General features: G+C 38.2%; 1 protein-coding gene across 1 annotated transcript in view; it reads right to left on the bottom strand.

Annotated features, from left to right (window-relative positions):
- Positions 1-890: 890 nt before the first annotated feature.
- The window catches only part of tnmd (tenomodulin), a 38,268-nt gene continuing 14,854 nt past the window's right edge, over positions 891-24,304 (bottom strand). The window contains exons 3-7 of the mRNA XM_039655191.2: positions 16,966-17,106; positions 12,448-12,546; positions 7,436-7,595; positions 5,999-6,105; positions 891-1,194 (exon numbers count right to left, since the gene is read on the bottom strand). Coding sequence (XP_039511125.1) covers positions 985-1,194; positions 5,999-6,105; positions 7,436-7,595; positions 12,448-12,546; positions 16,966-17,106 — 717 coding nt within the window. The 3' untranslated portion in view covers positions 891-984. The remainder of the gene's footprint in view (positions 1,195-5,998; positions 6,106-7,435; positions 7,596-12,447; positions 12,547-16,965; positions 17,107-24,304) is intronic.

Genomic DNA, 24,304 nt, shown 5'->3' with positions numbered 1-24,304 from the left:
GTCCCAGACCTGCAATTATGGTGCTAGCAATGTCACTATTTAAATACAGCCGTGTGATATGTGTACAGTATAGTTCTACGCCACATTAAATTCACATAACAGCTTTTAAAAAGGTACATTTTCAAAGCTCTTCGGGGACTTACTTAAGCATACAGTAAATACATTTATAATATAAACATGCACATTAGTGTAAATGTACTTATGTTAACCTGGTTCCTTATAATGCCTCTCATCCACTTAAAAAACAAAACAAGACAAATAAAGGATAACTTTTTTTTTGTTGTGTAGAACTTCACATGCAAATTTCCTCTACCTACACATTCTTCATTGATTTGAAAAGTCCACATGGAATATGTAGACTAAAGAAACTGACCATTTCCATGCAACTGTTTCTGTGGTACTTTTAGTATTACCATATAGATAAAGGACAGATCAAAACACAGTTCATTGAAAATAAGTTTTACAGAAAGCATCATGTATAAAAGTGTGTGTGTGTGTGTGTGTGTGTGTGTGTATATGTGTGTGTGTATATATATATAGTGATAGTTGACTTTAAATACTTTATGCATTTTGACATGATCTTTACCCCATCTTTACAAAAACTGCATTCATAATTATTAATAGCAGAATGCTGTTAAGAATAGTCTGAGATGGAGCATATTTGTAGCATACTATTAAAAATGAATTTGTTTTTCCACAAATTGAACAAATGAAGGCAAAAAATGTGAAATTGTGAAAAACAGGGCCTAAAATATGTAATTTCCCATATGTAATTAGCCTAAAATCTTGAACTTGATTGTTATGCATCAGCTACCCATACATAATATGAAGAATAGTTATCACAGGTCACTGAGGAAGTTTTGAGTTAATGTTTTGCCTCACATCGGCAGATTTTTTATTCAAAGTATGGAAAAAGTTTTGAGAATGAAGCTGGTCTACGTGTACCCCTGAACAGCATAGCACCACTGGTTCCCCCCAGGATCCTCAAATTCGTCCCAGCATTCGTGCTATCCACCAGTTGCAAGGCATGACAATCTGACAGATGACTCGTCCTCCCTGGTAATAGTAAGGATATGGCGAAAAGCCGCCCAGGGGCTCGTAGTATCGCCGACAATAACGGTACCCACGACGACAGTACTGGCAGCAGTAGCCCTGCTCATCTAGGCTGTTGTCCAGCTCCAGCCCCAATTCTCTCTGCAAAGAGAGTGAGTCAACAGGGTTAGAACCGCTGCCAAACAATACCTGCAATCTCACCACAGGGCGCATGACTTATAGCTTGATTTTAGCAATAAAAAGGTGCAGTGCTTCTGAAGGGGAATGAAGAGTGATTATGGGGTGTAGACATGCAATGACAAAAAACCCTGTCATGTTCGGATGTGTCACAAGGATCAGAGTGGCATTTAAAGTAGATGGTTTTGATATGCCAAGCCAGGGCATCTGATATGATATAATGCCCTTGACCTTTCCATTACGCCGCCGGTGACATCGCATGGCTTTGGCATCTCAGATTCAAGTCCCTTAACCCCACTGCCTGTCTGTTCTCAGTCAGAGCGAGTTTGACACTGGCAGACGCTGAGATAATTACACTATTTCTTTCATCCCAGCCCTCCCACCCCCATAAACGCGTGGCTTCGGTGCCTCAGTCCGAGCAGCGACCCTGGCCTCATTTGAGCTCAGAAATGAGAACCCTCCCCCATGCACTCTCATGCCCTCCTTTGACTTTGGCATAAAGCGAATGGCACGTTCCTACAGCAATTAGTGGGGTAATGATCGCCCAACAAGGATCGGTTTATTTGCTCTCGCAGGCAGGGTGTGAATTGTAAGGGCTAAATGAAAGTGGAGTGAAAGGTAAATTGGGTAGAATTAATGGCCCTTGGCCCTCTCCATTGTGATCGTGTACGCATGCCCTCTTCAGATTACCCAGGGCTGAGTGCCATGCCTTTGATCAGGCGCTACGGCGAGATGGGTTCTGAGAAGTGCCACTTAACTTTCTATCTGCCGTAACTGTTGGAGCAGATAGCACCCTCAACTCCCTTTTTCATTTGACTGCGTTTCGATCTCCCCTAGCTTACGACGCAGACAATATGATGTTATCCGGCTGATTAAAAACACCGTCGGTGACCCAGTCACCTCCTCTGATCTGCATTAGATTGGCAGATGGAGCCGGATCTCTTTCGGTTGTCTGGCAACTCTTCAGAGTTCCTGTTGGGAATGACGCAAATAAACTTGACGGCAGAAATTGCTTTGAAATGTGTTGTGCTAAAGAAAATGACATCTATCCATGGTCATGCGTGGTGTTTGTGTAGCCAACATGACATCATGACTTTTGCGTAAACATACGCGCCACTTTCAAGTCAAGTGGCGTGTTATTTATACACTTTTTCAGCTATCCGTGTATATGCATGCATGTCTACGCTGTTAAATGTCCAAGTGATTCCGCGTGTATGTACGCGCCGTTAAATGTCTGAGCGAAACGAAGCAAAATGTAGATCTACATCTGGGGAGCAAGATTTTTTTTTTCTAGGATGGTAGGGGAAGACTCATAAATGGTATTAACCCCAGTGACAGGTAGGTTTAGGGACGGGGTTGGGGTAGGTCATATATTTGTAACGTTAAGTCAACAGCATTTATGCGTCTTGATAGCATGCCAGAAATGTAAATTTCATGAGATCAGTCTGATGTAGCATAAACAGGTATATTATTATCATTATCGATTTTCTTGGGTTTGAGATGAAGCGCAGTGAATTATAATGTGCATGTGTGTGTGAAGATGCAAAATGGCATGCATTTCTCCTCTGGAGTCCCATCTCTCATCATGTTCTCCATAAACAAAGCATGTTTGAGTTTTCATGAGCTCACTATGCAATGATGAATGGAGTGGAAATTGCATTCTCCTAATGATTATACTGTACTAGTGCAAGAGAAAGAAGTGTGATGTCTGTACAGTTTGATTTATTACTCACAAATGCACAATTACTGATTGAAAATGTTTGTTGGGTTTAGGGTCAAGATTGTTGAGACAACAATTCATTTTGCTAACAGCACAAAGCCTGTCTGTGTAGAACTGTTTGATTTATCATACTTTCACAGAGAGAGAAACCCTGCTTGCTTGAAAGGTGGATGTTATTTGGGAAAATAAGTGTTTTCGAGTGAAATGATGCGTGATTAGTATAAAACAAACAGACTATGGTATTGTTCCACAGAGGCATATTAATCAAACTGATTATCCTGCTGCAATGAGAAAGTGATTGTTAATAACTTCATATTTGGGACTTTATGTGCCTGTCTGTTGCATGTGTAGATGACAATAAATAAAGTACTCTGGGACATGATGTCAGTCATGAATAAAATAGTAAGAGCAATTAAGAACAGGTGCCAGGAGCTGACTTTAGCGTTTTGTATAAGCTTCATGAAGCTTGTCAACGTCCTCTGCTGTGTTTAGTGTTACAGCCTGTTAAAGCGTGATGCTAGCATTTAATGTGAGAAAGTATGAAAACTCCTCATTTATTATGGGATGGCACATCATACAGTTGATTATCAACTGAGGAGTTATTTCATAGACTGTGATTACTGGAGGGATAAATTGTCTTAAACTTCCACTATCTTGATGCTAACCAAGACATGAGAGAGACACTTTTCCCCCTATTTTTATTTATTTATTAGAAATCCGTTTTTTAAAATGATTTTACTCTACATTATTTTACATCGAATGATTATTATTTGTTGGATGGTTAAAATTAACTCATTAAACGTAATTAAATATGCGTGTTTATATATTTATTTAAACACTTTGAATGCATTGTATTCAATTTGGCATTATACATGCTTTGTTCTGTTCCAAAAACCAATCGGAACATCCATAGCCAATTGGAACTGATCAGAGTGTCCGCAAAAGTCTTATGGGGAGAACCCGTTTATCAGTACATGATGGTGGAAAGACTCCTTTTACAGGTTATTTATTTATAAATCAAACCCATGCACTGTTTAGAACAAAAGTAAACATTTGCATTCATTGTATGGTAGAATTTAATTATCGTTGAAGCTGAACCATCATTCATTTTAATACGAACACCTGCGGAGGAACACATTTTTATGCTTGTGCGATTAAGTGTGAAGAAATTGTTTTTATTAAATTATTGCAGATTTGCATTTCCTGTGTGTTTTGATAGTCACTGCCAAGCGTCAAGTGTTTTTTTTTCTTTCTAAAGACGACAATACTTCATTTAGCATAGGATGTATTCATTTGATCAAGAGTAACATTATAAAGGTCTTTATTGTCACAAATAATTTCGAATAAATGTTGTTCTTTTGAACACCTGATCAGATCAGGAATCAATTACATTTTTGAAATGTATTTAAATAGAAAGCAGTTATATCAGTATTTCAGAATATTACTACTGCATTTTTGATCAAATAAATGCAGCTTTGGTGAGCATAAGAGACTTATTTAAAAAAGAAATCTTATCTGACTGATGGTGTCGTTATAGAGAAATGTAGATGTTATAATTTGCTTCCCTTAAAAGGGAACTGCATGTGCTAACACGTTATTTTTACACAGCTTGATTGACGTTCCTCCTGTTTTCCAATCACAGATGTATAGTCTTTTTTTTTTTGTTGCCTTATTTTAGTGTCCTAAGTTTAAAGTGAGTTTGTCATCTTCGGGTCCTTGACTGGAAAGTGCGTCTTAAGTTCAGACTCGAGGAGGGAGGTTCAATCAGCGATCTGCAAGCCAGAATGCTTTCAGCTAGAACGCGGGGTCACAATGCCTACCATCAACAACTGCGGCGGGCGTACAAGACTGAGATTCAACCGGACCCAATCATCAGAGGCTTATCCTCCCAATGTAGGTCAAGGACCATGATGCAATTTCTCAGTGCAGCCAGATGATAGTTATTCAGTTTGAAAGATATCCAGAGCTGTGCTGGCACACAACCCATCAGCATGGCAGTACTGGGGAAAGGTCAGCCTCGTATATCTCAGGCCTTCTGTCACTGGAACTTTGATGATTATTTATAAAAAGCACACAACAGGGTAGCAAAATATGAATTCCCTCCTCGAGCTGCAGACGTCTGCCGGTGGGAGAGCAAAAAGAAGGGCTTGCGTCTAGGATCCTCTGAAAGGTCTGAGATATCTGGCTTCCCAGCAGCATCTACATGACTCCAGACTCCAATTACTGGAAGCCACATCCCCTCTGACGTTCACAAAAGCCTTTGTTATCGCTCTGCCCACAAACACAGCCCGCCTGTGCTAAGCCTTGGAATTGGCTGGATTGGTATGTATTAACCAGCTGATAGAAGGAGCGGATTTCAAAAGCGAAAGGTGGTTTCATCTGGGTTTGCTTTAATTATATGTAACTTTGCAGTCCGTGTTGCTGGATGAGGTGGGAAAGCAAGTCGTTCCTGGACCTCTGCAGATAAATATGGCTTTTTTCCCCCCACCTAAAGCTCTTTCTTTTCGCCGTCTTCTCATCCTTGGGCTCAGAGGCTAAAAGTCGCATACTAGATGGGGGAGGTTTAAATCGTAGGTGTGCGAAGCATTAGTGCATACAACTTTAGAATGATTAATCATTGAACATATGCTTCACTTCATGAACGCAATAAAGGACTCTCTTTGGCCGCTTGATTCTTTATGCCTTGATAATTAAAGCATGATTAATACATTTATCTATTCATTAATGAGTGACCTTGGGAGGCTGTCTTTGTACATCAGTTACTGCATAAGAGAGGCATGAAGAAACTGCAAAGCAAACTTGCTTCCTTTGAAGGCTAAATATCCCTCTCCATTAGCAGTAAGACATTAAGGGAGTCTTAAGTGAGCTGGCCTGATTTAAGCAGATATATAGAGCAATTTCAATGCCCTGTGGTCCGCATGGTCTGTTTTAAGTTCGGAAAGGGAACTTCGATTAATGAACGATTTATACTAAAAAAGAGAGCATGACTATCCAGCTCAACCGCAGTCAAACACGCCTTTTTGTAATGAACCTCAGGCTCATACTTACATAGTCGTTTACTGGTAACTGGTCCATGATGTCCCGGGCCTGACGTGGCCCTCTTGCCTCCAGCTCTGGGGTCTCCTCCACATCCTCTACATCATGGAACTCAGCTTCTGCATCACAGAAGGAAAGACGATGGCGCAGTTATGCTATTTAACCCTTGCCCCTTTGATCTTCCTTAAAGCTAGGGTATACGATTTCAAAGATTGTTCATTATTAATATCCTCGTTTAGATGCTGGTTATGGTTATATAGTACAATCCTAACAATATGAATAGAAAAAAGAACGAAAAGAATCCATTCACTCTATTGGCTGTACAGCCGCAGAAAAGTTGACCAATGTAAGCTGTGCGGCCGAACAGCTTATATTGGTCAACTGCTCTCATCCAATCACCAGCTCCACTTGAAACTCCGCCTGGCGCTCGCGTCTCCAACCCAACCGCACCCGCCCCGCCCCTGCCCCCCTCCGTGCGCAAGCAAACAGCTGACAGACTGTCTATGGTAGCTAGCTAGTAGCGTCAGATCAGCAATGGATAAAAATATAAACTACAACAGCAAGCGGCCCCTGCTTGCCTCTACTGTAAAGTTAGGACGCAAGAGAAAGTCTGTGGAGGAAAGATCAGAGATTAAAAAGAAATGTGAAGAACGCTGGACTCTAAGTAGGATAAATATAGCGTCCTTCATTGACCATTGGAGAAAGCTTCAGGGAGATCTGGGGCTGAAAACGACGCTGACACGGATGACTTTTTGTTGAGCAGGTAAACATTTATTTATTCTTTTATGGTGTGACGTGTTACGTGGCTTTTTATCAGTTTGACAACTTGCTCATGCTGCCGGTCGGCATTGGAATGTTAGCTGTTTAGCATCGCCGATCGCGGTTCAAAGTTTATATTTCTTGTTCGAGGTTTCTGTTCGAGCCGATCGGAATTTGAACAAGATGCGCTGCGTGCTGCAATAACAATTACTGAAAACCTTAGCAATACTAGTAGTATTATAATGGTGGTGGGGATTTCATGTGTTGCTAATCTTGCGTTGACGTGAACTCAAACGTGACATAGGTCAGGGATCAAGTAGCGCAGAGGGGGGGGGGGGGGTGTGGAGGGGCGGGATGAGTTTTTTAAAACTTCCCTACCGTCTCGACCGATTTTTAACATCGTATACCATAGCTTTAAGAACATGCTATAAAGCCCTCATTTAGAAAAATGTAACAAGTTGGCAAAATACTTCTTCAAACACGGTGTATCATGTGCTTGATTAGTTAATAAAGGATTGCTTTGGACATTTCTAGAGCATTAGCCACTCAGTTCTGTGTTTGAAGGGACAGTACAAATAAACAGTGCATGGAGAGCAAAAGAAATTACAGTACGGCCTTGACTTGGCTATTCTGAAACCTTATTACTAGGGTTGAATTGGATTTCAAGTTGGTGAAGCCCTGTTTTTTAACCTCTGAGAGGAGATGGGTGGATCCAGTGGATGGGTAGATCTTGGCAAATCTCCCAGATCTTGGAATTCAACAGGAATGTTTTGTTGGATATGGGCTCCTCAGCAGGGATCCATATCTGAGAGTCCACCATCTGCATATCCACTTCACCCGTCTCACTTACCTGTGAAAAGAAAATATGTTTTAATGCCATATTGTGCCTGCACAAAATGCTTTATCATAGGGATAGATGATCTGACAGATACTTAACTTGCCAATATTGAGACCATGGACTTGCACACCATCTGTTTATGTATTTCCACTACAATGTTAGTGCTACGTTTCGGTATAGTATTTACTTTTCCAGAGTACTGCTTTATTCTGTTGTGGAACATTTCCTCAAGATTTCATTTAGTTAATGATAAATACAGAAGTGATTTTTCATATAGACTCCATGCTGATATCTTTATTAAACATTGTTTTTTTATGATAAGTAATTATAGCACTCAACTTTTGTTTTGTTTTTTTCATCATTTATTAACAATTATAAAATCATTTGAATCATTAAACAATCATCACACAAACCCATTATAATAAATGTCACATCTACGCTTGACTTTAATGTGAATGATATTTCTTTGTCAGAGCCCAGTCTGCGTTTGATTGAAGGCTGTGAGTGAAGTGTCAGCGGCGTGAGCAGTTTGTGTCTTTCAGCAGTTCTGCGTAAGAAATAGTTCCTATCTTACCCTGCTAACACTTTTCGTTTTAAACAGGGTAAATGTTTGAATATCGAGAGTAAAGTACTGATACTTAGGTTGTACTTTCAGAAGCCCAATTGGCTTGATTGAAACGGACCCAATTCCTTCCTTACTCTCTAAACTCATTTCTGTTCGTCAGTGCTTTGTTTACTGTGCATCCTTTGCACAGCCCAAGCAAGATAAAGCTGGAGTATCTGCTTTATGCTATTGCCTTGGATCATTTCACTCTCTCTCTCTCTCTCTTCACAGCCAGGGAATGGAGAACTGCTGACCATGGTTAAAATGTTTAATTTGACCTCTCTTAAAGACCATAGCTTTACCGTCTTATGAAGCAGACTTTTTTTCTTCCCTAGCTGTTCATAAGTGCCCTTTTCTTGCATCAATACTTAGAAATACAGAAATTTATCTGAATTTAAGATGGCTCAAATATGTCTTCTGTGTTGGTCTAGAAAGTTATTCAGTCCTGTTGGGACTATAAAGTTCACTGTGGTGCATCCACTCCGTCACAATTATGCAACTAATTATACCACTGATAATAATGTACTTAATTTGTTAGTTCTACAGTTCATAAGCTGTTACGTAAATTATTATTGCTTAATGATAGCGATTAAATGTCAGTGACTTAATTGAGATCTAAAGTGTCTTTGGATAATATAATCACATGAGGTATATGTTTGTTTTTTCCTGTAGTTATGTGTAAATAGAAGTACAAACAAACTCTACTACGTTCCCTTGTTAATTAGTGCAGAGACCAGAGAAACGGCTCGCATGACAAATATTTTTACAAGGTGATTTTCTCCCAGTCTAAAGCTTAATTGCACATTAGTTAAGCTTGATGTAGAATCCTGAGGCTATTGTCTGAGCTACTATCATTTATATTAGGTTCCCCTCTTTCTCTTTCATTTGCTCTCCCCCTAAACCCTTGTTTTATTAGAAGTCATTTTCGGTGCCGTTTCTTGTTTGTTGGGGAGCGACACTGCACTGACCTGTAGCGGTTCCAGTTCTGCCTGATTAAAAGCTTCACTCTCTGCGCCTTTGAGACCGTTTCTTTGCTCTGCCCTACTCCTCCCTCCCCCCCTCTCAAATCACACTAAACTAATGATGACTAGGAGGACAGCCTGCATGACTCAAGCAGTGAAGGATGCTGGTTTAGCCTTAAAATTAAAACTAGGGCCAGCGGTGCAAGCAGAATGCTTTAATTGGCCATCTCAGCTTCTCAAGCAAAGCGTGCCTTTCATATGAGTAAACAAAGGTTAGGGCACTGATCCTGCAATATTTGATCACATTTTTTTGTGAGAAATTAGCTGTATAAGTTGTTTAAGGGTAGGTTCTCTTGAGACATCTAAAGGTTGTGAAGGAGGCTTTGAAAAGAAAAGAACGAAGCTGAATTATGTCTTGACCAAGGGGTCAAGGTTTGGCTGGATAGCATGGCCCGGTTAGTATGACCCCAGCTGGTTGATGCTGAAATTGCACCATAGAAATGTATCTTTCTCCATTGAAAAAATATTTAATTATATTATAGATGATAGTGAAGGCTGCCATCAGCCAATCAGCATTGTGAGGACATCATTTTTCTGTGGATCCAAATCTAACGTCACATGATATGTACACCTGATTAAAAACTTCACTCTTTGCATCTTCTTTCATTCAAAAGTTTAGGGTCGGTGAGATTTTAAAATATTAAAATGTCTCTTATGCATTCAATCAAAATGCATGTAAAAAAGTATTATAGTGAAATATAATTATAATTTAAAATAAGTGTTTTAATATATTTTGAATTTGGAATTTATTTCTGTGATTCAAAACTAAAATGTCAGCAGTCGTTACTGATTTGATCATAAAGAAACATTTATTATCAATGTTGAAAACAGTTGTGCTGCTTTTTGTGGAAACTGCAATACACTTTTGTTCATCAGCATTAAAATGTCTTTCTCTTTTGATTGATTTAATGTAACTTTGGGAAAAAAAGAAGGCTTGCTGACCTCAAACTTCTGAACAGGACTATATGCCTCAGGTAATTGGCTCAAAACTGTTGTGTTTAGAACTGAGTGCCCATGAACAAAAGGCAAAATTCATATCACGTTCTTTCAAACAGGTCCTGCAGCAGACAAGGGCCTTGAATAACTTTCTTTGTGGTATACCAGGAGTTTTCAGATGTTTAATGCCAAGGATCTTTAATGGTTCTGATTTTAATGGCAAATATGTTGATTCACTTGCGATGGTTCCTCTTTCCAAAACACAACGACAGCTGTGTTGTCTTATCTTGAAAGTTTTTACATTGTAAGGCGAGACTAAAACTTTTTTTCCCCTTAATGTTAAAAACTAGGACTGTGAATTGAATAAAATAGCCACAAATCAGTCTTACTGTATGATTTAGAAAAGCAGAAAGATACTGCCAACATTTTTCTTTCTCACCTTGCACATTCCAGTTTGAAAACCCTGGGTCTATAGGCAAAATAATAATAAAAGAAATAAATACATTTTACAGTAATGCAATTAATTAATGAAAACTTTTTTAAGGGAAGAGAGTATAAATAGAAATGGAGAACACGATGATTTGCACAGTTACCAAATTAATCCTGAGACTCAAGTGCTGTGTGCGGGAAGACAGGGTGTGATTTCATCGGAGACATTTGGGCAGTTGGTGGTGACCAGTGGGAAGTTCATGGATTACCGCTTTCATCATTTCCCAGACTGAATAAATTGAAAATGGTAAACAAACTGGCAGAATACAATTTATGCTTGTCACCTGGTCGTGCTCGCAGGCTGCTTTATTTCCTTATCAGTGGCATGCAGTTTCTCCTCAGCCAGCATTGTTTTGTGGTGAAGCGTGTTAAGGCAGCTTGCTCTGGGACCACAGTCGAATGCCCTGCAGCTCAGCTGCACTTGGAGCTAATAATATGGATTTCAACCTCTACTTCCTTAACATGTTCACAACCTGGAAAGAATGCCATGTTTTCCTCTCTCTCTCTCTCTCTCTCTCTCTCTCTCTCTCTCTCTCTCTCTCTCTCTCTCTCTCGTCCATGCACAAGTGGTCTTTGGTTTCAATATCATCCTGATTTATCTCAGGCCTATGTATATCATTAAATCAAAGATTTAGTGAAAGTAGGAATGTAAATAGACAGTTAGCAAGCCTGAATCATTCAGCCACATTCATGTAAAGCCCACAGCTCGCATTTTTAACATTTTACACTTCTTAGTCTGTTTATCCAATAAATGAGTGATCATTTGTGTAAATGTTCTCCTGGTTAGCTGCGTCTTTATAGTATGAACAGCTTGCTCCATCTTGCACCATGTGTCCCCGTCCCCCCTCGAGAACCGGGCGCATCTCTCGCTCTCTTTCCTTCTACCTCTCTTTCCAGCCCCAGTGCTTTAGCCCTGGCCAACTCTGATTGATTTCACATCTGTGAAATAAAGCTTTGCCGAAAAATCTAATTAGGTTTCACAATGAGTAAAAAAAAAAGGGAGAAATGGCAGCGACATATGGCGTTTGCTTCGCAATTAGTATCTGTAAACATGGATTAGACATTAAAACGATGAGGGAGAGAACATGCAGGCTGTTTCTTCCTATAATACCTTCTGTTCCAAAAGTCAAAGATGATGTCTGGGAACTTGCGACAACAATACATCAGTGTGTTTTAAATACAAATCAGAGAGGCGTGCCTCTTTTCTGCACACCCCCTTTTCAATATGAGCTGTGAAGGAAAGAGTTTGGCGCACGTGAAACCGCTTGCCATTTGCCATGACAGATAAATTGGATGTTTGATTGATAGAATTTCACCCATCACTCTTGCAGAGCATCACAGACAGCCATTAGAGCAGGAGAACAGAGATGAATCACTTCAGCCCTGAGTCAAGTGAAATTTACGGAGCAAACATCTTCAAATACCATTTTAATGGCTTACCTTTCACAAGGACCCCTCTCTCTCACTCCTTAAGGCTATTTGGGCTGAGGCTTCAGAGGAGATGATTAAAAATTAATATTAGTTCAGGATTGACAGCAAACACCATTTGATGTGTGCCACAAAGGGGTTATAGGATTGTGGACTTTCGGATGGATTCATGGCCACAGGAGACCCAATTTTATACTTTTGTGGGAGATGCTGAAGGGAATGATGGTGGGGGGTGGGTTGGGGTTGCTGGTTAGTTGGATTGTGGATGGTGATGTTTGGAGTAAGTTTCCATTTTCACATTTTGTCTGATGTGCTGCAAAATTCATTGTGTTTTTTTTTAAGGAAGCAAATTGCGTAAAGATATGTTTAGTGAGATTAAAAATACCTCTATGTCGATGGTCTTTGAGTCCAGCTTCGGCAGCTCCTTGGTTTGAGCCCTGATGTAACATCTCTGGTGCTTGGAAAAACGGATGCCCATGATGCCCTTGAATGTCACAGATATTAATGAATGTTTATTCCACAATAAAAAAAATAATAATAATAAAATAAAAAAAAAATCAGTTGTTCACTTCAAATACTCTTTGACACCCGAAGCACAGATATAGTGAATGCTATACAGTAACTAATGCAACAGGAATCATTTCCTAGCCAATTCAAGATTATGGGTCTACAACCCCAGGCAATATAGAGGTATACCGCTGAAGCCATGATTATATGTTGGCAAAACCCTCCGATTTGCTGTACTTATGGTCTGCGTTGTGAATCTGTTTGGTGAACTGAGGAGCTATTTTACTAAAAGCCAAAGCTGATGGTCTGCCATACAGAATTTGTTGCTTTTACACTTGAAAAGAGAAAAACCCATTTTAGCAGGAGAATCTGAAGAATTTTCTGTGCTCAGTGCTTTACTGTCTGAAAGTAGTCTTCGATGGGAAATAAAGGCTATCGTCTTACAGACTCTTCACTCAGAAGGACAAAAACAATATCTCGCTGCATTCGGAAATACATTAGGTAATCCACAGTTGCTCTCGTTTTGCTGTTGTAGCATACGAAAAGGGAGAGTGATGATGCTGAATTATTTCTGCAGTATTAACGAAAGCATCTTTTGTGTTTGTACTTTCATAAGTAATGTTAGACTGCATGCTAATAATTGTCATTTTCACCTAAGCTCACCGGTTATTAGAAAAAAAAAAAAAAAAAAAAACGGTTATCAGTGCATTATTGGTGTCGAAAAATCATTGACAAATTGCTCTTCAGTTCCTGTTAATGGCCTGCTTTTGCATGCAAGAAGGACCCATCTCTTGATGAAATGCGTTTATTGCTGAGCCTGGTCAACAGGAAAATGGAGAGACTCTTTATTACAAGGATAAAATATAGGAAAATTATGTCATTTAAGAAAGAGTGTTGAAGTACAGCTTTGCCATTAGCCAGATTAAATGTGTGCATGCACTGAGAAATTATTCGAATGGAAGCAATGAATGATGCTGTTGGCAGAGGGCAAAGAAGCGCTGCTCCAATTATTGGCACATTACTTGTATGTAGATGCCCAGTTATTGGTTTGAGAGACAACAAATACTGCTTCCTGAATGCAGGTGAAGTCAAGGGCTGGTGCTAAACTGAATTAGCACCAAAGAATCGCTGTTAACAACATTACTAGAGCAAAGATCAGACTTAACCTGTGTCTGGGAAGCCGACCCTGGCAGTATACTGTTTCTGTATTAGGATGTTATAAACGGACTTTGACTTTGTTAAGAAATTCCCCCTGCATCTTCACTGACCACTTGTATCATTTTATATCTTGTATACAAGACTTCAACGATTGGAGAACAATGTGCCATTCATATATTGCTTTATTTTTCCAGCTCTTTTGCAGTTAGGTATAAATTGAAGGTCATTTCCACCTTTAGAATCAAAAATTAACACTAACACTTAAACACTTAAAGTTTGAAATAGTCACACTGACTTTATCAAAGTTACAAGAGACAAAAATGTGCAATTATTGAGATATAGAACCATGTATAGCATACAGTTAAAACAAAACTGTCTGTAAGAAATGTTTTTTTTTTAAATGTTCAGTAAGGCTGCATTTTTTTAAAATCAAAATACAATAAAACAGTTTACTTATATTTAGCCCATTTTAAAATGCATTTTATACCTGTCAGTCATGGCAACATCACTCTAGTCTTCAGTGTCACATGATCCTTCTGAAATCATTATAATGTGCTGATTTGTTGCTCAAGAAACATATGTGTAACATAACATTACAGTGATATCTTATATCCTTTAGTAAATATAATCTTTAAAAGAACAGCATATCAGAACAGCAATTTATTTGACATAGAAATGTTTTATGACAAAATAAAAGTATTTAGTGTCACTTGCATCTGTTCAGAATATTAAAGGAGCATTTCACCCATTTCAAAATTAATCTTTATTAAAAGTGGGTCATAATATTTAGTCAAAATGTAAAAGAAATTTTGAATTGGGTTCTCTCTTAAATGAGAAAATACAGAAAATAACTTGAGGTCACTGCTTGATTGCATCGTGGCATCCGAAACGGGACCAATGTTAAGGCGGACTGAACTCTCACACATGTATTTACCCGTGTCAGCTGTGTTGTCGATGCCACTAGAAAAAAAGAAGGTGAAGAGCGCAAAAGCATAGACATATTAAATACATAGACATTCTCTAGCAAACATCAGAGAAATCAGTTGGCTGTGGCCACTAGGACGAGGCCAAAGGGGCGTGAGAGGATGGCGCGAGGCCAGTGGCGTGAGTGCTAATGAATGACATAGTCTCGTAAGTTATCTCTCATGGAGGAGCGGAAGTATAAAAGGAGGAGTGACAAAAGTGCAGATCGAGAGGGGGAACAGGCCTGATTTTATGTTGTTTTTCTGTTGTGTGTGGTCAGCAGTCATCCATGAGGGGCTGCTGGCTTATACTGTTGTGTTGTATTTGTTTATATTACTAAAACGTTTAAATCGCCGGTTCCCGCCTCCTTCTTCCCATAACAACGAACCCTGTTACATTGGCAAACTCATTAGTGAATTAATCCTCTTTTATATTTCTTTCTATATGGTGAATCATTGCATGGTACATGGATGTTCAGTCAGAACATATGCGGTGCGAAACTAGAGTGGTTCACATCACAACACAAACGTCGGAGGGGTAACGCAAGCACGGCAACGGTCTTGCAGCCACAAACAACAACAAACCAGCATGGAGGAGGCTATTGCAATGTTCCTGTTCTGCCTTGCCGGGACCTTAATAACGGAGAACAAACTGCGGCGTTTAAAGATTATGCTTGAGTTCTGTACAGAGCAAAGAGCAGATAAAAGAGCAGAGCGCAGGAGTCAAACAAAACGACGGGTAAGTTTAGCTAGCATTAGCAATTAGCTGGTTGAATGCGTTATGTTTGTCTTAATCCTCGTTGTGATGTTTTCCAAAAACACACAGCGCATGGCTAGCGCGCTACAAGTTTCGTGTTGACAGCAGTGGGCATGACATAAGTTGAACCAATCAACGTAGACCTAGGGAAAGGGAACTAAAAAAGTCCTCGCTCTAGACTAGGTACTGAAAGAGTTATATGAACTACGGTCTGAGGAACTAAAAAATCCCCAATTTAGTCCGGTCGGAACACAAGAAAAAAAGGGTTATAGGAACGTTAGATTCTAGGAACTGCAAAAGTCCCTCCGGTCGGAAAGCGGCTCTTGTTAGCTTAGCTTCCAAACAAGATTGATGATGTTGATTCAGTATCTGCAAGTGAAGTCCCACCCACTGATCTGTAATAGGCCTGTAGGGTGAGGGGGTCCTGGATAAATGATGAGCTAGTGTTTGTAGTCTCAACCCTTATACAAAGAAGTGGGACTTCCTGCTTTTTATGACGTAAAAATTATCATTTGCAAATTATCAAAAGCAGGAAGTGGAACACTCAAATCCTTATTTCTCCCATCTCAGGGGAAAATAAGGGACTAAACCATGACCATTCAAAAATATGACTGGGTTTCTAAAGATACAAAGCTTAATGCAAATGGGTGAAGTGTCCCTTTAAATACTTAAAAAAAAATCTTACTGACCCCAATTATTTGAACAATGGTGTACATGAAATGATTCTTGGACAATAATAAACAAAAATTAATTCACTGCTACCTTGCATTGCCGAAAAATATATTGCTGGATTATTCCCTTTTTTTTTTTTTCAAGCTGAAGGACACTTTTTTTCAGTCTATGTGATGTGTCTCCTTGGCTTTCCCTATAAGCTGATGTTGTGGAATTCTCATTATAACTTGCAAGTTTCTGGAGGACACTCTGAGAACTTGACTAAAACAATAGAGAAAGGATTTTGCTTGTGTTTCTGTTGGCATCACCACTGCATTTCCATTCATGTGCTATAGCCTTCAGGCTCTATGGAGATGGCTTGTAGTTTTAGTGTGTGTAATGACTTGCAACATCCCTCCTTCACAAAAATCAATTCAAAAGTCTGTCCTGAGCCAGAAGTTGCAAGAAGTGCCGAAGAGGGCTCTGAGCTCAAACTCCCCTTTCATTTATATCAACATGTGATTTGAATGATTTTACCTATTCACTTGTTTTCTGCTTTCCCATGGCAATGTCTTGAATGAAACTAATCTGTTTTGTGGCTTTGCTCCACTGACCATTGTAATTTAGAAAGAAGATGGGGCCAACCACAAGTGTGTCTGAATGCTGATGCAAGATGTCATCACTGCCAGTTTGCTTTTGCTTAGCACAGTGCTTTTCAGAGATTCAATATCATCAGTCTGAGAGAAAAAGAAAAACGCTGTCTGTATTTTGACAGCAGTTCCTAGGCTGAGACTCAGATTGCAGGAATGTGAGCTGAATCTATCACATCACAATGAAAATATTTCACTTGTATGTCATAAACGCTTACATTTTTAAAGTCGTGCACCTCCAGGACCTCGTCTGTGCCGTTTCCCATCCTGAAGATCTCGATGCGTTGCGCTGGATGGATTTCCATCATGCTCTCAGTCTCCATTCCATCCAGGACAGCTTTATACTGATGATCATATACCTTAGACACATACAACCCAACGTACAGAATTAAAAACACAGTACCACTAAAATACCCAATCTGCAACAATACCATGTCCTGTTATTGCATGAGATAACATATCAGGTGACATCTACTGTACAAACAAATGATGCTAGTGATTTTCTCAGAGCTACAAAGCCCCTGTAAAATTTTTATTGGGTGATAGCATAACTTCTCATATCTCGTATATTTTTTCCCATCACCATATCCCTTTAGATGCTATGTACAGAGCTATTTAAAAAAAAAAAAAAAAAAAAAAGCAGGAAAGACACGTGTAGTTAATCAAATTAACAATGGGCGTGTTTCATAAAAATAGTGATAGTGTCATGAATAGTGACATGATAGAAATAAATTTGTAATGTTAAAAAAAAAAAAAGGTAGTAAGAGTATTAAGGAAAGCAAAGGCAGATTGATATTATTGAAAATTCTCATTGTAACTCAAAAATAATATTAAAACAAGTTCAAGACAATCTCCTGAACTCCAAACTGAATGTCTGAGGCCCCGTCCACACTACTGCGTTTTCATTTAAAAACGGATACCTTTTGCTACATTTAAACCTATCTTGTTGAATCAATGCCATGTAAAATTAAGGCAGTTATGAAGGTGAAAGAGGGTCAAACACAGTATTTGTAATCCTTTTGAAATATCCAGATATTTCTGAATTGCCATCAATGGAGGAAGGTATGTTTTTCAGCTCAATGGGAAGGTCTTGCGAGGTTTGTCATAAAACAGGAGAGCAATAACAACAAAAAAGGGAAGGGGGGTTAAAAAGCTCTGTGATTTTTTTTTAATCAATAAGAATGCATGCAGAAGCTTCAAGCTGGATTGACATCGACAAGGACCTTCACAGGACAACCAGTTCATTAACTCTTGATCATGTTCTTAAAGAAATAGTTCCCACAAAAATGAAAACTGTCATTATTTACTCACCCTCATGCAATTCCAAACCTAAATTACTTTCTTTCTTCTGTGGAACACAAAAGGAGAATTTCTGAAGTATATATCGACTGCTCATTTTCATATAAGCATCGAGGAAACATCGAGAGGTGACTTGCGCACTTGAGACAGCCTTATTTTCACATAAACCGAGTCCTCATTTGTCATTAGTCATGTGATTTTCACGTTAACAACACAAGCCTTGAATGCTTCTTCTGGGACGCCCATTTTTTCTTGACACGAAAATCGACGTCTCGGTTCACTCGTTCACACCGCCAACGACTTTGTTGTCACTGCATGTCGCTATTCTCTGTACTGTGAAGTGTACTGTACTGTGGGCCTTCATAGTGCTGTCACTCTAATGTTATTGGTAGCTGTTACTGGCTATCACAAGTGATAAATACAACTATATAATCTTAAGTTGACTTGGAACAAATTACTTTTAAAGCTAAAAAGAAACCGTATTCTGTTGGGAGAGTGTTTTTATATTACCACAGCCGTGTTCAGTGGATTAAATCATTTACTAGATTAACGATCGATTAATCAGTGAATTAAACTCACTCATACTGTCATAAATTATTAAAATGTCATTCGAATTTGACAAATAATCAATTTTCTCAACGTAATGCAGGGGAAATAGTAAAATGAACTGTAACATTAAAAAGAACACAAATATCATGTGGTCCAGGATTGTTTTAGACTACAACAAAACAGTTTATATATTTTTCAATTTATCTTCATTTATGTTGCATGTACAGTAAGAAGTACAGTAAGTCATACAAGTTTGGAACGACATTAGGGTGAGTGAATGATGCATTTGGTTGAACTAACTCTTTAATATGAATGCACTTAATATGAATTTGTCCAGGAATCAATGCCAGTCAGTGCAGTCGTTTGCTCAGGCTTGACTGGCAGCATGACTACATCCTCTATTAATGGATCTGGTAGTTGCCCTTAGTTGCCATACGTATGCTTCAAGTAGACTCAACAAAGGTCTGAATTTTCGGAGGTCTCGGATGGTTTTCCCCTGCTGCCGGGCCTTGCAGCGCTGCTGTTTATCTCAGCACTTTCTTAAATGCTGTTTTTGGGCATGCATGGGTGGCTCCTCTCTGTCTACAAAAATGATTCATGCCCACCAGCCAAAAACCCTGCTATTAATATTTATGTGTGTGTTGTATTATGATGAGAAATTACACTGCTGAGCTCACCCTCATCTGTCTCAGTAGCATTTCTGAGTAATATGTTATGCTTAGACGTAAGACAAAAGACGTACACACACAAATATAATACTACATTAAGATAAATGTCACAAATCAACGTGTTTTCTGATTATTAAAGTGCTTTATGCAGTGTAGCATAGAGCAGTAAACACATCATTTAATATCGACTTTGCTCTGTTGTGGAGAGTGTATTGAAATTAGCTTTAAAGTAACTTCTGCACAAATCTGAATTTGCATTCATCCATATACAAAGAGGAAGTTATGTAGACATAAGCATATGAGTGTGGTTATATAATCACTGATTGGACTACAGTGTGTTGTAAATACAACAAAATATAGAATATTCCAATATTGATAGGGGATGCTTTATTCTTGCAGTTTGAGGGGCTAATTTGTTCTGTTGATGATATATTGATTGAAATGACTTTCAATCTGTCTATTTATCTCATAAAGTTATTAAATAACCCTAGAAGATTTGGAATATAGTGCACTATAGTATTTTGCTTTTTGAAAAGTGACAACCCCAGATGCCATTCATTTTCATTATATGGAAATGAGCAGTCGATACTTCAGAAATTCTCCTTTTGTGTTCCACAGAAAAAATAAAGTAATTTAGGTTTGGAATTACATGAGGGTAAGTAAATAATGACAGTTTTCATTTTTGTGGGAACTATTCCTTTAAGAACATGATCAAGAGTTAATGAACTGGTTGTCCTGTGAAGGTCCTTGTCGATGTCAATCCAGCTTGAAGCTTCTGCAGGCATTCTTATTGATTAAAAATCACAGATATTTTTAACCCCCCCCCCCCCCCTTCCCTTTTTTGTTGTTATTGCTCTCCTGTTTTATGACACACCTCACAATACCCTCCCATTGATCATTTTTAACCAAATTTTTTGCCTTTGTGCTTTGTTGAATACAAGTTAACCAACTAGATGACAAAAGGGGATAGATGTTAGGATGTTAGATGTTCAGAAATAATGATAATTAAAGTAAATTTGTTCTCAGCACTACACTTGAGTACGGGGTTCAAGCCGAAACACAAGGATAATTTTTTTCATTTAAGCACTCCATTATGAAAATACTTTGAGTATAGCATTGATTCGAGTGATGCAATGTTTGCTTTTTCACATGTCAACACTCGATAAGCCTACGGTGATCATGCAAATGCCGGACATGTTTAAATATTACATAATCTAACCATTGTCATACCATAGTTTTCACACAACAAATTAAAATATTGCAAATGGAGGTGGTATTATTACAATGTTAATAAATATAAAATAACTTTTAAATAGGCATATCAGTGTAAGATGTTCTATTAGTGTGATTTAATTACATAAAAAAAATACAATTAAATGAACACAATTAATCATGCCCCCTGATCTTACATGTATACAGACTTCTCAAAATACAACAGATAATGTAATGATTTTTTGTAATGTTTATGCAATGCTTTAATTTGCTTCAATCATCTCATGTCTTTGAATTGATTAAATTTTAGGGGTTTCTCAGTAAATATTGATATTTTCCAGTGATTCTCAACCTTGTTTTTCTATGGCCCTCCACATTTAGTAATACACTGATATTATTACAATCAGTAGTAAACAATGATTAACTGTGATTTATTTTAATTCCAGAAGTTTAAAGAAGTGTTCTTCATTAAAAATAACAGCTGTTGAGGGGACAAATTAAATTAAGATGTGTGTTTCCATGCTGGATTAATTTTAAGTGATGACTTAAAAATGACAAAGTCTTGTGTCTCATTAATTGGAATGTCATGTAATTAATTGAATTATGATTATTTTAAATTGATTGGCAGTCCTAGTTTAATAACAAATTTCAACTTGTCTTTTGTTTCATGTCACTACTATTTCCTAGACATGTTTTTGCCCACAATATTGATTCGCTTATTTGGTCTCAAAACAGAAAAAAAAGGTGTATTACAGGACAGAGAAATGTAATATTGTATCCCTTGGAGATCATGAGAATGTAGGCCTACTGGCAGGTTCAGGGTCTGCTCATGATATATTGTTAAAATCGTCCCTAGTGCTTAGGCCTTGAGCTCTCGATTCCTGCTAAACTAATTACTTTATAAAAGAGGCATTTGAGAAACACAGTCTTTTGTTTACATTTTTGCAGGTATGTCATGTGTCCACCACATGAGCTTTTCAGACTTAAGACGCTCTACGCATTGAGAATTTACGTGGGTTACCAAGTAATCTACTTCCCAGTGATGCCACCTGGCTTCAATATGCTTCGAGTACTCATGATAGATAACATGTGGAGAAGTTTTCAGAGTTCTCGTGTTTACTTATTTTCATCTGCTGCATCATGTCTGATCTCTAAGGTGGCTCTTGCCATGCAGCATTCAGAGACTTTCAGGAGAGACCCACCCCAAGGAGAATTAATAACAGACAAGGAACCCAATGAAGTCTGAGAGTGTTTTGCATCATCGTGCCCTATTGGTCCCCTGAGGACGTGCGTTAAAGGTCGTCCAGACACTGTCACAGGTGAGTGGAGGAGAGAGACTAGTATGCTCATGACAGCGTGTCCCCTTGTTGTCCTTAAGGGCCCAGAGATGTGGCCGCCCGTCAGAGCACAACATGATGGCTGTCATTCAGAAGTGAGACGATGACTTAATTTGTGTCCTTACCCTGCTGAGACGTACCAGGGTCAGTAGCACTGCCATGTTGCCAGTCTGTCTGTGGAGGAGTGTGATAAACTTGGGTAATTGAGTTGTTTTTCAACGTGTGCCTCAGGAATATCCATATTGCTTTCAGAATTGCTTTTTTATTTCTGTGCATTATGGGTTTGGTTTTGTTCTAGATGTACAAAGTGAGTGAAAAAAATCCATCAGACTCTAGGGCTGACAGATGCCACCCAACAAAATAAACAATAACTGGCTTTTAGTCAGCACTGAAATGTAGTACTTTGATGCAGAAAGTATTGAGTACAGCTGTAGATAGTTATGGTTTGGTTGAAATACGTAAATCGCCTGCAGGGTGTGCGGTCGTCTCTTCTCCTCTGCTTCTCTCCAACAACCCCGCTCTCCACGTGCTCCCTGCACTCCCGCAAATGATGATTTAACAACTACTATTCACATGGGTAGTCACATGAGCAGAGCAAATTCCTCCCTATAGGGTTGAGCTCCCGTAAGAGGAGTCCCCCCCCCCCCCCTATCTTTTTTCACTTTTTTTTTTTCGGTGGGGGGAGAAAAAGAAGTACATTTTTCTTACATATTCAAAACGAACACAGCTGCAACTGTCACAACAGCCCCCACAGCAACACTGGCGCTTTTACAACTTCCCCTATTTCCTTCGGTTTCTTTTGCCTTGAGGAAAATTAAAGACACCCTTCATTCGATCGACAGCTTGGATTTCATCTCATAGAAAAGATGAAGAGACACTAGTGTATGAGCTATAATGAAAGCTTGATTCTCTAAAAAATGAGACACCCCAAAGAAAGAAAGAAAGAATAAAGAAACTCCAGGGTATATTGCTGTAAAATAAAGATCCCCTCAGGAAATAAATCCTTCAGATCAGTTGGAGACAGCGGTGCAGATGGCATTCACATGTGCTCAATGCATGTCAAAAGCCACTGTGTGAGCTACTGTGCAGTTATTATTCTAGGAATTAAATGATATTCTCATTTCAACGTGCGCTAAAGATAACAATTCGTCCATTGATGGGCTCTTCATTACCGCCCTGATCTGGTCTGACTCCATTTTATCTGCCCTGAATGGTGCAGATAACAGCAGGTTCATTTCCATCACAGGTTCATCTCAATGAAATGCAAATGGCTTTCCTGTTCCATTTATTTCTCCCATCAAAAGCCTCAGATCAGGTATTAGCCGCAGACCTCTCACTATGTTTGTGTTCGGTTTGGGGACAAAGGCAAATACGATTTATTTATTTTTTGCTGTTCAGAGACAAAGGAATTATAAATGCCGACACTGATGACAAGGCTTGTCAGGCTGTATGACTAATACACTCTAAAAAATGATGTGTTGGATTTACTTAAAATATATATGCACCATTTTTGCATCATACTTTTTAAGTAATCCCAACTTGGAATAATTTTACTTAAAATTAACAAGAAAATCTTTGTTATATGTACTTAATTATTTGAGTTCACGCAACATTCTTTACTTAAAAATGTATGCATCACGTTACATATATTTTTAAGTAAAGAATGTCACGTGAACTCAAATATTTAAGTTTATTTTATGTAAAATTATACCAAGTTAAAAATTTTCTTAATTAAATGATTACGGATTACTTAAAAAGTATGACGCAAAAATGGTGCATATATCTTTTAAGTAAATCCAACACAGTGCAGGCCATGTGAGATCAAAACAAATCTTAGTTCTGTTTACTTAACATTTAAGCTCATTTATATATAAAAAATAAGACAATTTAATCAGTTAAACCAACCATTTTAACTTATTTTAGATCTTCAGCTTACATGTCTTAAAATAAATTAAACATGCAAATCACACACAATAAAGCATTTCACTTTATTATTTATTTTTTACCCAAAACTTTTAAATTGCATCTTAAAATATATTAAAATAGAAAATAGTTGTTAAAATAATAATAATAATAGTCACAATATTACAGTTTTTTCTTGGATCAAAGAAATGAAGGCTTGGTGGGCAGAAGATATATAGGCCTATATATTTATTTTTTTCAAAAATCAATAAAAAACAATTAAATGTAACAAATTAGTCCATTATTAAATGCCTATAAATATAAAAATTTGTCTATTAATATCTATTAATTTAAACAAAACAGAAGTTAATTAATGACTTTTGTCCAGAGGTTTTGAACGAATCTCTTCAGTAACTACTGCAAAACAGTAAAGTTCTACAATCTTTATTTGAAGCTAAACTTTTGTTTAAAGGGTATTTACTTATTTTGATAATAATTTTGAAGGTTTAATTTACTGAATGGTGCTGTCATTTAGGAATAATATTGTGCTAGAATCAAGATTGCCATTATTTAATGATAAATTGTGCACA

This window comes from Pimephales promelas, chromosome 9 (assembly GCF_988280905.1).
Source record: "Pimephales promelas chromosome 9, fPimPro1.hap1.1, whole genome shotgun sequence".
Taxonomy (NCBI): Eukaryota; Metazoa; Chordata; class Actinopteri; order Cypriniformes; family Leuciscidae; genus Pimephales; species Pimephales promelas.
This window is presented reverse-complemented; position numbering and strand designations above follow the sequence as displayed.